The sequence below is a fragment of the Prionailurus bengalensis genome, chromosome A3, assembly GCF_016509475.1.
Source record: "Prionailurus bengalensis isolate Pbe53 chromosome A3, Fcat_Pben_1.1_paternal_pri, whole genome shotgun sequence".
NCBI lineage: Eukaryota > Metazoa > Chordata > Mammalia > Carnivora > Felidae > Prionailurus > Prionailurus bengalensis.
Window position 1 is genome coordinate 118821189 of NC_057354.1, and position 14879 is coordinate 118836067.

At 53.4% G+C, this 14879-nt stretch overlaps 2 protein-coding genes across 5 annotated transcripts; both read left to right on the forward strand.

Annotated features, from left to right (window-relative positions):
* Positions 1–2664: 2664 nt before the first annotated feature.
* On the forward strand, positions 2665–12941 carry MPV17 (mitochondrial inner membrane protein MPV17). 4 transcript variants are annotated; one of them, XM_043604278.1, is made up of 8 exons: positions 2671–2758; positions 3258–3332; positions 9829–9944; positions 10169–10261; positions 10356–10451; positions 10708–10740; positions 10979–11031; positions 12024–12300. In XM_043604278.1, exons 2-8 carry the CDS (start codon positions 3263–3265, stop codon positions 12091–12093), a joined length of 531 nt encoding a protein of 176 aa, XP_043460213.1. In that variant the 5' UTR covers positions 2671–2758; positions 3258–3262; the 3' UTR covers positions 12094–12300. The 4 variants fall into 4 exon arrangements, 2 of the variants coding, with proteins under 2 accessions (XP_043460213.1, XP_043460215.1); XM_043604280.1 differs by lacking the exon at positions 2671–2758 and adding an exon at positions 2770–2967; XR_006301085.1 differs by lacking the exon at positions 10979–11031 and having other exon boundaries at positions 2665–2758; positions 10708–10917; positions 12024–12941.
* A 498-nt stretch (positions 12942–13439) lies between these two features.
* On the forward strand, positions 13440–14665 carry UCN (urocortin). Its single transcript, XM_043604284.1, has 2 exons — positions 13440–13854; positions 14108–14665. The coding sequence occupies exon 2, from the start codon at positions 14121–14123 to the stop codon at positions 14499–14501; it is 381 nt and encodes a 126-aa protein (XP_043460219.1). The 5' UTR covers positions 13440–13854; positions 14108–14120; the 3' UTR covers positions 14502–14665.
* The last annotated feature ends 214 nt before the right edge of the window (positions 14666–14879 follow it).

The window sequence follows — 14879 nt, forward strand, 5'->3', positions numbered from 1 at the left end:
CCATTCTTTACACGTCATCATTTTTGGTCCTTCATGATCCTGGCACATCGCTGAGTTGTTAAACACGTCTAGCTGCTTTTATTTCAACTCTCCAGATAGGAGGTGTTTAGAACCCAAATACAGTAATGTGTTGTTGTATCTCCTCTTGTTAGAGTCCTCTTGTGGGATGCTGCAGACTCCTAGGGACTGCAGTACTGCCTCCTAAGCAGAGACAGACCCCAGCAATGAGAAATAGGCAAACCACAGTCTTGGAATGTATAGGAGTACAATCAAGTTTGGGGTGGAGGGGAGGGAGGAGTCAGATGACCTCGGAAGACAGAAAGAAGTACACAGCCAGCTCCAACTGAAGGGAATGGAGATTAGTTTACCACCTACCTGGAACAAAACCCTCTGGCACTGTAGACTGGTTGGCCAAATATCTGTGAATAGCTTTCTGCCTCTTGGATTTGGGAATTTATTGTATGTCAAGAAAAAGAAAGGAATCAAGCAGTTCCAATTTCCTTCCTGTACAGAAGAGGAAACAAGCTGGAGGCAACCAGACTATTAGCAGCAGAGGGACCACAACCCATGTCGGTGCAAAGGAGTCCAGTCTTCTACCGTCCCATTGTGATCGGGCTCTGGTTGTGCCACTTTTGTTTTTGAGCTGACAGGGAAATGCCTTCCATTGCAGAGAAGCTTTGTTCATTCTACACAGCAGCCCCTTAACACTGCCTCATGGGATTCCACTTTCAGTGGCAGAAAAGATGGGACCTGGGGACCCTTGCTGTTGAGGCTAGAGGTCGGTGCTGGCAGCCTTGCTCCTCCTGTGGACTCTAGCCTTGGTCTCCACCTTCAAAAGAAAATCAGGAGGTTGCTATCAGCCCTTGCTGTCTTTCTCCACCATAAACCCTCTTCTCCCCAGGCTGTTCCACTTCAACCTTCCCTCCCAATGTGTACACTTTATACTATCCATGGATGCCTGTGTTTTTCTTTCTTTGTGCGTTTGCTCACACTTCCCTGCTCCAGGAGCATCCTTTTTCATCATCTCCACAAAAACCCTATTCATCCTTCAAGGTCCCAATGCAAATCTCACCTTTCATCAAGGAGTTTCATAGATTTCTCTGGTAAATATTCTCCCTCCCATGTGTTCTCAAGAGGAAAGGAAGAAAAAAGGATAAACAAGTGTTTATTAAGCACTTGGTCTATTTCAGGTATTTTGCTTGTTACCTAATCATATGAGGTAGGTACTGCCCCATTTTACTTGCTATTATTGAGAGTTTAAGCAGTCTGAATAAGGTCAGTTTACTAAGTGGTGATGCTGGGATTTGAATGTAGACAGCCTGACTTCAGAGGACAATTGTTTCCAACCTACCTCATTTGGTCTATTATATTTACCAGTGTAAATTCACTCTAGCACAGTGTTTTGTATATAGGAGCCTTTAGTTAAATATTTGTGACACCCAATTATCTTGCTTCCTCATTGTGTTTCTCCAGTAGCTGTGACAGGATTCTCCCTGCCTTAATCATATAGGAATTGAGTAAACTGGGGCTAGAGCTAGCCAGATAGCCTGAAAGCGTCCCGTATGGCTGCTCCCTGAAGTGTGGGCTCCCTGGATATAGTTAAAGGCTGCCAGCCTGACAAATGTACTGCCAGGGACCTGGTCATAGTTTCCACCACCCTAGAAAGGATGTTTCACTACATTCACAAAATTTTAGAATGTTAGAGCTGGAAAGGGATTAAGAAATCACCGAATCTACTGATTTCCACTTTTAGTTGTGGGTCCCTTTGTTTAAAAATGGCTTTTCCTAAAAATATTTTAAAAGCTGAGGTAAAGAAGAACCTGTGGTGATATCCCCCCAAACGTCTCCTTATAAACCCCTAAAACTGAGGGGTTTGAAAAACAGTTAAACAGATGAGGAATCTTAAATATAGTACTGACCAAGGCTGCAGAAACCACTAGTTATGGAACCAGTAAGGACCTTCTGAGGTTCTGGAATCCTGTGCTTTCCAGGGAGGAGTCCTCTTTACGCAGCTTTTCTTTTTCTTTTTCTTTCTTTTTTTTTTTTTTTTTTAATGTTTATTTTTTATTTTTGAGAGTGTAGGTGGGGGAGGGGCAGAGAGAAAGGGGACAGATGATCCGCAGAGAGCTTCGCGCTGACAGCAGAGATCCCCATGCAGGGCTGGAACTCACCAACCACTCACCAACCGTGAGATCACAACCTGACCAGAATGACTGAGCCACCCAGGTGCCCCTGCGCAGCATTTCTAAAGGCCCGTCGTGGACAAAGACTGACCTAGGTGCTAAGAGGATGGCAAATACAAACAAGACGCAGTTTCACCTATTCAGGAGCTCACAATCAAGGCGAGTGAAGAACCCAAGGACACTGAAAAAATAACACGCACTTAACTATGTTTCCAAACTGATGCCCGAGATTGAGCAAGGCGTCAGCACCTTGGCCAGTTCCGGGGCGCGGGAGCAGTGAGGGTCTACCCAGGTTGAGAAGCCCGGGCCTCGCGGAGAGGGGTCAGGAGGAGGCAGAGGTCAGGTGGGAAGCATGGCAGGAGGGGCCCTCACCGAGACCGGGCGCACACTTGGAAAAGGGTTTGCTCACAGACTGAGAGCTGAGCCGTTCTCCACGGGTATTTGTGGCTCAGTCCACTCCCACTCCAGCCCCGGGAGCCGGGTTAAGCTTGGAGGCCAGCCGGGCGGAAGGGCGGGGCTTGCGGCGGAAGTCCCGCCTCCTGTCGGGTCACGTGAGGGGCTGGACGCGAGAGCAGGTGAGTGGCTGGTGATCCTCCGTCCCGAGCTCAAAGCATCGCGTGCTGAGAGCGCCTAAAGCGCCTGTGACCTCTTCCAGGCCAGGGAATGATAGGCCCTATTTCCGGTTGGACTCAGGAAGGATGCGGGCTGGTTCCAACCGAGAGTGACTCAGGGGACCAACCAAGCTCTGGGTAAAAGCCTGAGCAAACTGTCCTTACGTGTCTCGGTACGGAAGGAGGTCCCCAGGTGGCCTTGCTTCAGGGCGGGGGATGGGGTGGCTGGTAGCTGCCACTGACATTCAGTAGCCGCTTACAGCCCTCCTCTATTACCTGATTGCCTAAGACGATCCCTATAACAGGAAGTTGTCCAGGAAGCATCTCTCCTGAGGCCTCTGCCCCTCTAGGACATATTGGAAGCGGGAGGGGGAGAGGGAGTGGGCACAACGGAAAGTCAAGCGTCTCTTTAATTGTGGGGAGAGGCCATGAGGGTAACCCCCCTCTCCTCTTGGCTTGACAGGAATCATGGCACTCTGGCGGGCATACCAGCGAGCCCTGACTGTTCACCCGTGGAAAGTACAGGTCCTGACAGCTGGTGAGTGAATAGACCTGAGTGGAGCCAGAGCAGGCTGATTTGGGAGGCAAAAGCTCGCCCCACCACACCTCCCTCAGTTGCTTCTATTCAGCCCCCTTGAAGGGTTAGCTGTCTGTCATCCCAAGTTGTCCCCAGTCTTTGGGAAGGTGGGTCCCCAAGGCTGTTCTTAAGGAAAGGGTATGCCTAGTTGTAAAGTAGGATCTGAAAGTCCTCAGAAAGCTGAGGAGTCATCCCTTTGGGATAAAGGCATTGCTCCAGGAGGCCTTAACTTAGAAAACAATAGCAAACGCTCCTCTAACATCTTACAGTGTGCAAAACACTTTCAAGACACATTTATCTCATAGGGTCGTCACAAAGATCTGAGAGTCTGCATTAAATCACCTAATAAGTGCTGGGATCAGGACTTTTACCCCAGTTTATTTTCTTTGTGTTTTTTTTTTTTATTTTTGGTAAAATGTATCTTAGCATACAAAAGAATAGTTAAGACGTGTGTATAGTTTAAATAGTATTAAAACTGATTACTTTTGTATCAGTACCCAGCTCGAGACCCCTTGAGCACCTATCCCTAACTTGACTTGTATAGCCGAGAGGACCATTTTCATGAGTTTTGTTTATACAACTCTTTTGCTTTTCTTATAGTTTTACTACCTATTTATATATCCCCAAACCATATACTAATCAAGGATTTATGTTTACTCCAAATCCAGTGACTGGATAACAACCTCACAAAGGCAACCCAGTGACTTCACCTGCATTTGTTACCATCTTTATTTTGCACATTAGCTAAGAAATCCAGAGATGGCACAGAGATAAGTAAGTTTTATAGTGGGGGGTGGGGAGGACTAGAAGGTCTATGACTGTTGGAGCAGTGCAAGAGTGAGCAGGTTAAGATGGGGTCTTGCCTATGTTTAGAAGAAGGGAACAGGATTCTAGTGAGGACCATGGGCTTCTGGAACGAAGACTGTCAGGAGGAGCGGCAAGCTATGAAACCCAGGGAGGAACAGCAGTCTTGTTACTGGAATAGCCCCACATCAGCACTAGAAAGTTCACCGGGTGACTGGCCAAGGGTTGGATGCTTTTGCCCCTCCCCGGGCCCTTCTCCAACCTCTGTGCCCAACCACCCCATGTCCTGTCCTCAGAGTGTCCGTCAGCCTGCATGACTCACCTGGTTGCGCGCGTGGTGACTCATGCTGGACTGTGTGGCTGTGATGGGGACTGACACGCTGGGCCCTTTGCCAGCCTCAGACTCCCTCAGGGCCCTTAACGGCCGGAAGGAAGGTTCCCCCTCCTGGCCATCAAGAATAGAGAGGGAGGGATAGTCCCTGTGTTTCCCTTCCCAAGGGATGTGCAATTGACAAGGGGAGGAGCTAGAGTTCAGAGGGGCCCAAGTGCATATGTGTGACTGGACTGGGGTGCTGGAGCCCTGTATCTCCGTCTGGGTGTGTGGCTCTATACCTGCATCGTCTCCGCACAGCCCTGAAGCACCTTATAGGTAGCACTTTTCTCAGACATCTCCTTCCCTGCTGCTAATGTGTTTGGATCAAACTACAAATGAAGGGAAGAGGTGGGTTTAGCTCATCGAGCTGTTTTTAGATCCTTGCACAGTGCTTCCTAAGGTCCCATGGGGTAGCTCATCACACTGGAAGACAGAAGAGAGATTTCAGACTTGGACTTAGAAGACCAGGTTTTGTTTTTGTTTAAAAAAAAAAATTTTTTTTTTTTGGTAATGTTTATTTTAGAGAAAGAAAGCGTGAGCAAGGGAGGGGCAGAGAGAGAGAGACACAGAGTCGGAAGCAGGCTCCAGGCTCTGAGCTGTCAGCACAGAGCCCTATGTGGGGCTAGAACCCACAAACTGTGAGATCGTGACCTGAGCCAAAGCCAGATGCTTAACCAACTGAGCCACCCAGGCGCCCCAAGACCAGGTTTTGAATCTCAGCCATAGCACTCAGTAGCTGCGTGAACCAGGCAAGTAAATCAGTAAACCTCTTGGAGCCTCGGTTTCCTTATTTAGGAATTGAGTTTAGTTATATGACCTCACAGAGTCAGTGTAGGAGTTATCTCTGTGAAAAGGCTTTAGAAATTTGAAGAAAAAAAAAAAAAGTTCAATAGACATAAAGCCTCCTGGACTTGGCCCTTTCCATGAGTGTTGTCAACCCTAAATGACAAGCTATTCTTTTTAGAGTGGTTTTTCAGCTGAGTTTGTTCCATTTGCCTTAAATTTGATCATGGGTGACTATCTTACCCTTGGCTCTCCAAATAGCAGAGCCTGGGGTTTCGATGCAGGTACTTTGTAAGGGAGTAGCAATTAATCCTGCAGGGGAAGAGGGAGAGCCAGTACAAAGATCATATTGCATACTGCTTAGGACGTGTGTCTCCTCATCCCTTAAAACGGACCGAGAAGCTCTTTGAAATGCCTCTTAGAACTATATGGGAGAACTATATATATATAGTCTTTTCTGGAGACAAGAAGAATCCTTTACCCACCAGCTCTCACCCCACATTGGTCAAATGTTTGCCACACGGGATGTCAACGCCTGTGCGTCCCCAGATCACATGTGCGTGGTCCCAGGTAAAGCATCAACAGCACAGCCCCAGATATGACTTAGGCCTGAGGCAGGATCGATCAGGTTGAGCCGCAGTAGTGGCCGGAGTAAGGGATAAGTGAATCAAGATCTGAAATGGTTCAAAAGAAGTGTCTGATACCCCCCAGCGTTGGCCAAGCCTGAGCAGCTTGGGAAGCGTGTTGTGCAGAGTCTGAGTCAGCCTTTTCCCGTCCTTTCTGGAGGGCCCTTCCAGTCTCCAGTGGGCCCGGGGCCCAGCTCCATCCATCTCCGGCCACTCTAGTCCTGCTATGGAGACAGCCAAGCTTCTACAGACCCTGGTTTCCCTAGAATCTGAATTCCACCAGGATGTGAGGGCTCAAAAGGCATTGGCGCATCCAGTCCAGCCCCTGATACCACAGAGCAGGCAGGGGGCAGGGGTGATGTGCACCGAGGTCCCCATGGCCGGTGGTAGAGCTGGCATTGGAACGTAAGGTGCTTCCCAATGCAGTGCTCTGCACTCAAGACCGCTGGGGCCTTAGACTGCGGAGCGTAGCCCCAGCTGGTCTGGGCTTCCATACCTGACAAAGCTGCAGAACCCTCCATTTTGTCTCGTTTTCTAGCAGTAGGATGGCTTCGGGCCAGGCGTGGGGAGAGCATTCAGCCCAGTCCCAGAGGACACACTCTCCCCTCTCTCTGCCCAGCTTCAGTTGCCTCTGGTCTCTATCAGACCAAGCCCCTGGCCCAGGCAGCTATTTAATTGTGGAAGACTTCTGGGGAGGAGTGAATCTACAGCACCTTGGGCCCCATGCCGGGAGCCCTACCTGCTGCCCCAGGCCTTCTGCGCTCAAGGACACGTTTCCTGCTCCTCACTCCAGCTTCCTGCCCCTCACTTAGCCTTCTCATCTTCCATTAGTGCTTTATTTTCTTGCCTCTAAGACCCCATACACAAAGTCAGGAGGGGAACAAAGTGGGGCAAGTGGGGAATTAAGACGAGGGTGTAGAAGTTGGGGCTTTTCCACTAGTGGGCAGGGGGTGGTCCCAAACAGATCTCTGCTCAGAGGCAGCCTCTCCCCAACCCCCTCAGTCCGCTGAATCTGGTGGTGAGTGACGGCATGAGAACTGGCACCTACCCAGGGGCATGATGTCACACCTGCGCCAGCGTCTGCCTGCTGGGCTCCACGCCCAGCCTGGCATTGGGGCATCACTGCCCAGCAGCCCCTCACCCTGCCCCATCAGGGCTCGGGCTTCACATCTCTGCCCTGACCCTCTGGAAACAAATCCAAGGAAAGGGGAGCCAGAGCACGGAAAGATCTAGATCAACCAAGTATGTCCAGGAGGCCTCCCAGAACCTGGTGGGGGCCTGCTTGGGCTCTGCACTGGGGAAGGTGGAATGAGGAACCTGAATGTCAGCTCTTCTTGCTCAAATTCCCTCGGCTCAGAGACCAGGCCTTGTTCTGTGCTCAGACCAAAGCCTTGCACCTCCCTGGAGTTGCTGCAGGCCCAGAGTCCTTCTGATGTGTGGGCAGAGGAGGAACTGCTGGGCACGTTTTTTTGTCTGAAATGGACAAAGCTGGCAGGGGCTACAGAGCTACGTGCCCACTGCCTCTCGCCGCTGCCCTTTGCTCAGGAGTCCCTCGGGTTCCATGAGCGTGGTCTGGGGGCCTGGAAGCCATCTTTCTCAAAGTCCTGCTGGCTCCCAGGACTGTGGTTTTCATTCCTGCTCTGCCATTAGCTTGTTGGGTGACTGTTGGCAAGCCACGAAGAGTGAAACACACACCTTCATCTCTTTGTGGCTCTTGTGACCCAGGAAGATTGCTGCTTGCCCTCCCCACAAGGAGACAAGGAACAGAGAGGGTCAGCTCCTGGGGAGTAGAAGACAGAAAGGAAGTGCATTAGTCTAGGAAGTCTCTTTGATGTGCAGCCTTTGGGGCCTTGCTTGGGCAGGAACCCCCTGCGAGTAGCAGAGCAGCCGAAGGGGCCTCTTGGCACCCTCTGACCCCTGAGCCCAAGTCTCAGCCCCTGCCGTGATTCCCTGGCTTCCTGCTCCTTCTTGAGAGAAGGCCTGGGTTCAGCCCAACTCCACTCCTTACCAAATCACCTCAGCTCTCAAAGATGGTAAATGGAGGTGTGAGTCTACATCCCAGACCTTTCGTGAGGATCGAATATGCGAGAGCCGTTTGTAAGTTAAACAGCTTGCCCAAGTAGAAGGTCAGACTGTTACTCTCTTCATTTAAGAAGTGACTGCCTTCTGTTCCACCCTCTCCGGGGCTTCTCAGGGTCCCCTTCCCTTTCTGCATGGCCACAGCAGCAACCCCTCCCTGGGGGGGTGTGAGCGAGGGCGTAGGGAGATAAGTGCTAACTGCATGGAGCAGGGAGGGGGGAGCAAGCCTTCAGTTCCACCTGTCCTCACACCTTGAGCCTGACACGTGGTCCTGCGGGCTGGGCTACTCTGGGGAGCACTCACACTTGGAGTTCTTCATGCCTTTCCCAGAGCGGACCTGTTGGTTAGGTGTGGCAGGGGATAAGAGAACAGAGATGTCTAGGATTCTGTCCTTGGCCTCTGGGAGGTTGTGGCTAGCCATGTTCTGGGAAGAGCCTCCACCACTTTGAGTTTCTGGGAGAGGTTGCCTTGATGGTTTTGTCGGGGGTCCCAGAGCTGCTCCACGGGCCTGGGAGTGCCGTCACCCGTGGGATGGGGGGGGAGGGGGCGGATCACAGCCCCGGCCCTCCGCCTTCTTCAGCTGCCTCTGACGAGACTGCTCAGGGGCAGGGCTTTGCAGAGGGTGCAGAGGAAGAGTAGTGAGGGTGCAGCCGGTGTGGACGTCAGAGCCAGCTCTGGACCAAGGAATAGGGTTAAAGGATGTGTTTGCCCAGTGCTGATTGAGGGCACAGGGACAGTGGTAGCTATGGGACTGGAAGGGGGGGGGGCCTCATTACTCAGTGAGATGGACGGGCAAGCTGGAGGTCATACAGTCACTCCCGAGTGACCCTATGTGTGTGTGTTCGCTAGGAACCATCACGCCACCATAACTGACGGGGGCTCTGTAAACAGTGACGATTTCTGTCTCAGTTTCTGGGTGTGGGTGTCTGACTAAGGCTGCTTGGAGCAGGGTGTCTGTGTGAGTGCCGGAAGGGGAAGCAGGTACAAAGGCCTGGGAGAGAAATGGCTATAATATCTATTGTCAGCTCAGTCTGAGGTTGTGAATGCGGGTGCCTGGGTTTACCTGATTGTGCTAGGAGGTAGCCAGGACTCCTCCTTGTGGGGACTCTTACCAGCTCAGCCACTCATCTTCCCGCATGGTCCCATTTAAACATGGGACCATGTTTTAGAAAAAGAATTATTTTTGCTGTTATCCGTAAGTAGAGACCTCAAGACCCAGGGGACAGACATTGTCCAGGGTCTTGCCTTGGACTGGGGGGAAGAAACCAGGGTTCCTTACCATTCTACACATGATCTCTTCGTATTGTGGCGTCCTGGAAAAATCACTGTCTAGGGAATCAGGCCACCTCGTTCTTGCCTTGGTTCTGCCCCTTACTGGTTATAGGAGGTCCCAGGCCTTCATTTCCATACCTTGGAAAGCAGGAGTTTGGATGGGATTATCTGGAAGGCCTTTCCAATTCTGATCGTCCTTGGTTCTCAGCCCCAAGCACCTTAAATTCTCCTTCCTCTAGTTGCAGTCTCTGACTGGGACTTCCCTTTATTACTTTGTGCAGAGTCCATGGGCCCTGGCCTGATCAAGGCTGCTTGTCCCAGTTTCTAACAGGACACAGGGGAGATGTCACCATCTTTGGGAGAGGAGAGTTTCGAAGCAGCAGTGAAGGACTGGCTCTTTGCCCCAGAATTAGTCTCTTGGGCTCAGAGTGTCAGAGCCTCATTCAGGGACTCACTTCCCTACCTGGAATGGCAGCCCATGTCCAGGAGTGTCCTGACAATACCTGTGTACCCTGCACAGGGTCCCTGATGGGCCTGGGTGACATTATCTCACAGCAGCTGGTGGAGAGGCGAGGTCTGCGGGAACACCAGACTGGCCGGACCCTGACCATGGTCTCTGTGGGCTGTGGCTTTGTGGTAAGTTCCGCCCACAGCCGGGCTGCTGGAGGATCGGACGGTGGCCTTAGTTCCATGTCATTCTTTAGTTTCCCTTGGCCTCTCTCCATCTAAGCCAACCTTGAGTGTGTGCTTCCACTGGGATTTGGTTTCTAATCCTTGAAGAGAGGAGCTTTGTGATTGATGCAAAAGCCAAGTGCTTCCCTCACTGCATACCCTCTCTCCTCCCCGGGGTTCACTTTCAGGGCCCCGTAGTGGGAGGCTGGTACAGGGTTTTGGACCGGCTCATCCCTGGCACCACCAAGGTAGATGCGCTGAAGAAGATGCTGTTGGATCAGGTGAGCCGAAGGAGAAGGGGCTCAGGAGGGGTGAGCGGTGCTGGGGGAGGGCGGGCGTTGAGGTGCTCACAGACCTTTAATTCTTCTCCCCTAGGGGGGCTTTGCCCCTTGTTTTCTAGGCTGTTTCCTCCCACTGGTAGGAGCACTCAACGGACTGTCAGCCCAGGACAACTGGGCCAAGCTACGGCAGGTGAGCTGGGCAGGTGTGGGGCAGCCTCTGGTCTCTGGCCGGCAGCCCGGCAGTCCCAGGGGAACGACGCAGGTTTCATGGGGACGAGCCAGGTGGAGTCCGGGCAGAGTCCCAGGCTCTGGAGAAGAGGAGCTGATGGGTGTGGCACAGACTTCCTTGAACAGAAGTCTGTGTGGGGTGTGACACACAGACCAGGAGGTGGGGGCGGCTTGGAAGTAAGTGCGAGGGTCAGTTTGTTCCTTCTTTGTCTCCTCAGGACTATCCTGATGCCCTCATCACCAACTACTATGTAAGCGATGACACCGCCCCTGCCCGTCCTGCTTTCTTGAGTCCAGACGTGCCCGGGATGGGGGTCCTCCTGACATAGAAGCCCCTCCGTTGGGATGAGTGGGCACCACACTCAGGGAAGCACTCACTCAGCTGCTCACCTTGTTCTTGTCTGCAGAAGTCGGAGTGAGACCAGGCAGTGAGTCCGGGGGTCGGGTGATGGAGGCAGCCCCCCAACCTTTACCTTCGTTCTCTTCTAGCTCTGGCCTGCTGTGCAGTTAGCCAACTTCTACCTGGTCCCCCTTCATTACAGGTAAGACAGGTTCTGCCCCCACCCATCAAAGAAGATGCATAAGGCGATTCTCCTTTCAACCTCGAATCACATTAGAGCCTCCCAGAACATTGCCCCAGCCGCAGCGCCTCACACTCTCAAGCATTTTATTCAGAACCTCTTATCCATTACAGAGCCTGTCCCAGCACCTGCCCACTGACCTTCTTTCATCTTCCTGGAGAGACTCTTGCTCCACAGCCCTGTCTCCGTCCCACCTGAGCTCCCACCTTTGATGGCATATCTGCAGGGACAGTGCCTGGGGTGGGGGTGGGAGGCAACAGCCTAGGTTAGACAGAAGGGTAGATGGAAGAGCCAAGTGGGAACCTGGCCAGGTTAGTCCACTGCAGAGTATTACTTTACCCTAGTAATAAAGGTAGTTGCTGAAACCACAGTAAAAATATAGTGGAACTCAAGGTGAGTAGTTGAAACTATTGGGGATGAAGGGATTTGGGGAACAGGGAAAAATATGAACTCTTCAGAGGGGACAGAGTCGACATTGACATGAATAGCATAGCTTAAAGGAAGAATTGGGGAGCAGATTCTCAACATTAGAGTCTTTGCAACACTCTTTGAAACTAGAGGAAGGTAAATTTACAATAAGGAGAAGGAGGTGCCACTTTACATGGCAGGCAGCGCAGTTTTGGAAGATAAAATCCCAGCTGGTATAAGACAGACCGACACGTGTAGTCAGAAGGAGCCTGGACAGGAGTGAATCAGAGCCACACTTGGCAAGATGAGGGTGTTCAACTTTGAGGCTCTTGTCCAGCAGACAGAGCTCTGGGGCAGTGCCAGACCCCAACCTGCTTGTCCTCCGGTCTGAGCCACACGTCCCTCCAGGGCTGAAGGAAGGAGACCTGAATGTGGACGTTCTCAGAGACAAGCCCTCCTTTTCTGTTGCACTTTCCTAGCTCTCCCCGCCCCCTTGCTTGCTCCCCATTCTTCACCATCCTCACGCCGCCCCTCCTGTCCCGTAGACTGGCCGTTGTCCAGTGTGTGGCTGTTCTCTGGAACTCCTACCTGTCCTGGAAGGCTCACCGGCTCTAGGCCCGCCTCACTCCATTGCCTGCACTTGTGGGGATGCCGCTTGACCCTGGAGCCACCAGACAGCCTCCTCAGAGTGGGCACATCAGCTTTCCTGGGGTTCCGTGCCACTCAGAACTTAATGGGCTTTGCACCCGCCTCCTCTTGAAACCATTAAAACCCTTCTAATGGTTTTGTACAACCACCACCATAAACGTTCGTTGTACTGTATGGTCTTGTCAACCTTCGTTTATACTCATATCCCAGCAGTGCCACTCACCCCCCACTCTTCAGAGACACGTCTGTTCTCTAACCTTCCCAGCCCTACAGTAACTCCAGCTCTTTGGGGGCCACAGACCCTTTATGTGGTGCCTCCAGAAGTATGCTATTAAATATGTAGTCTGAAACCTGCAAAAGCGGTGAGTAGGACGCAGCAGAAACCTATGGGGCAGTAAGAATTTCTAGAGCTGGAAAGAAGTCTAGAGACACCAACCCTGATCTTCTTTTACAGATGAGCACACCCAGGTCCATATAAGTGAGGTGACCTGTCCGTACCACCAACCAGTGGCAGAGTGGAAACTTGAACCCACATGCTATAGGTGAATGTTTGTATCCCCTCCAAAATTCATGTTAAAGACCTAATGCCCAAAGTGATAGGTGGTAGGGCCTTTGGGAGGTGATTAGGTCATGAGGGATTAATGTCCTTCTAAAGCAGCCCCAGGGAGATCCCTCACCCCTTCCACCATGTGAGGACACAGTGAGAAGGTACTTTTTCTGCAGGTCAGCAAGTGGGTTCTCACTAGAGAACCAGCGCCGTCAGCTTGGACCTCCCAGCTTCTAGAACTGTGACAAATAAATATTTGTTTATAAGACGCCGAGTTGATATTTTTGTTGTAGCAATGTGAAGAGACTGAGACAGGTTCCCCGACTTCCTAAGTGATCTTCACTGGAGATCAAAGGTATAGTAATACTGTGGCTGTGATTCCCAGAAGAAAAACTCACATGGCTAAAATACCACTTTGGGGCAAACTCAGTAGATGGACCCACATTTGTGGTCTGAAAGCACCCAGAGGCCAGAGACCCTCCTTTTAATGGTGCCTCACCTAGACTGCCCTAGAATTTAGACCACGGGGCTGGAATAAGATCAAGAATCCCGCCTGCCTTGCTGCCTCTGGGGTGGTAACCAGAGTCCTAGCTGGGAGCCGGCTGTGCTCCTGATGGCCTTAGGTTGCGGAACTGCTAGCCAGGCTAGGGGCTAGGTCTGAGCAGCACAACCTCTCAGTGCCTCCGGCCCCTTCTAGAGGCAAACAGCAGGGTGGGCGCCACTGACAGCCCAGCGGTCCAGCCTCTCTTTTGTGTGCCACGGGAGGCTGGCTACCTGACTGGTCTGATCTGGGGATCGCCCTAATCCCTGCCGGCAGGTAGAGGACTCTCTCTCTCTCTCTCTCTCTCTCTCATGGCTCCCAGCGCAGTCGTTAAGCCCCGCCGGCTTCTCGCTCTCCTAAATCTGGGGCCGCTTCCAGCCCTGGCGCCAGAAGGCAGAGTCTCTGGTTCTGAGGTGCGCCCCTCCGGGTCTCGCAAGTGGCAGGACTCGAGGCTGCGGCCGTCATTGCTTCTACAATCAGTGCATGTTCCTCGCTGACGTCAGTAGGAGCTGTCCGGGAGCTATATAAGGCTGGCGGCGGTCCCGGGACAGACCCCGTGTTCCCCAAGGCGCCTTCAGCCCGCCCGGGGGACAGAGACTGGAGCGCCGTCCTGCAACGTGCAGACGCTCTCCGGCAACCTGTGAGTGGCTCGGAGGAGCATCCGCCCTGACTCCCTCAGCACCCGGACTCGTCGCATAGCTCACCCATCGCGACTCGCTCAGAGGGACGGAGAGAGGACAGGGTGGCGCTGGGCTGGGCTGCGGCTGGAGGGAAGGCTGTGGGCACGGGCGGCAGCCGCAGGGGCCCGGCGGGGGAGCTGGATGAGCGCGGGAAGGGGAGTGGCGCCACCTGCCCCGGGCGCATCTCACCCTGCGCTATGCCTGTGTGTCCAGGGCCGGCGGCACCATGAGGCAGGTGGGACGCGCGGCGCTGCTGGCGGCGCTGCTGCTCCTGGCGGCGCTGCGCCCGGGGAGCAGCCAGTGGAGCCCGGAGGCGGCGGTCGCGGGGGTCCGGGACCCGAGTCTGCGCTGGAGCCCTGGGGCGCGGAACCAGGACGGCGGGGCCCGCGCGCTACTCTTGCTGCTGGCCGAGCGCTTCCCGCGCCGCGCGGGGCCGGGAGGATGGGGACCCCGGACTGCGGGAGAACGGCCAAGACGGGACGACCCTCCGCTATCCATTGACCTCACCTTCCACCTGCTGCGGACCCTGCTGGAGCTGGCGCGGACGCAGAGTCAGCGGGAGCGCGCCGAGCAGAACCGCATTATATTCGAGTCCGTGGGCAAGTGATCTTCGGGGGGGTCTGCGGCCACGAGAACCTCGACCCCCGTCCTCCACCCCCTGGGCCGGGACGTGCGCGACTGGAACTGACCCAGTCCCGCCGGGCTATAGCGGCCCAGGGATGCCCTGAGCACTCTGTGCGTCACCAGTTTTTAATAAAAGTGCTGAAGAGCCTTTGGCCTCGGTTGTGGGGCGCAGGGAGCCACGGCAGGATGGGAGCCCGGGGGAAAGTGCGGCCTCCTATGCCGGCGGGAGGGAACCAGATGCTGCATGAGGGCTCCCGCAGAACGGCTTTCAGCCAGGACCCCATGTCCCCATCGCCCCCAGGAACTCAAGTCCTGGTGCCGTCGCACCACCCCGACCCTCCTCCCTTGGCACTGGGCTAGC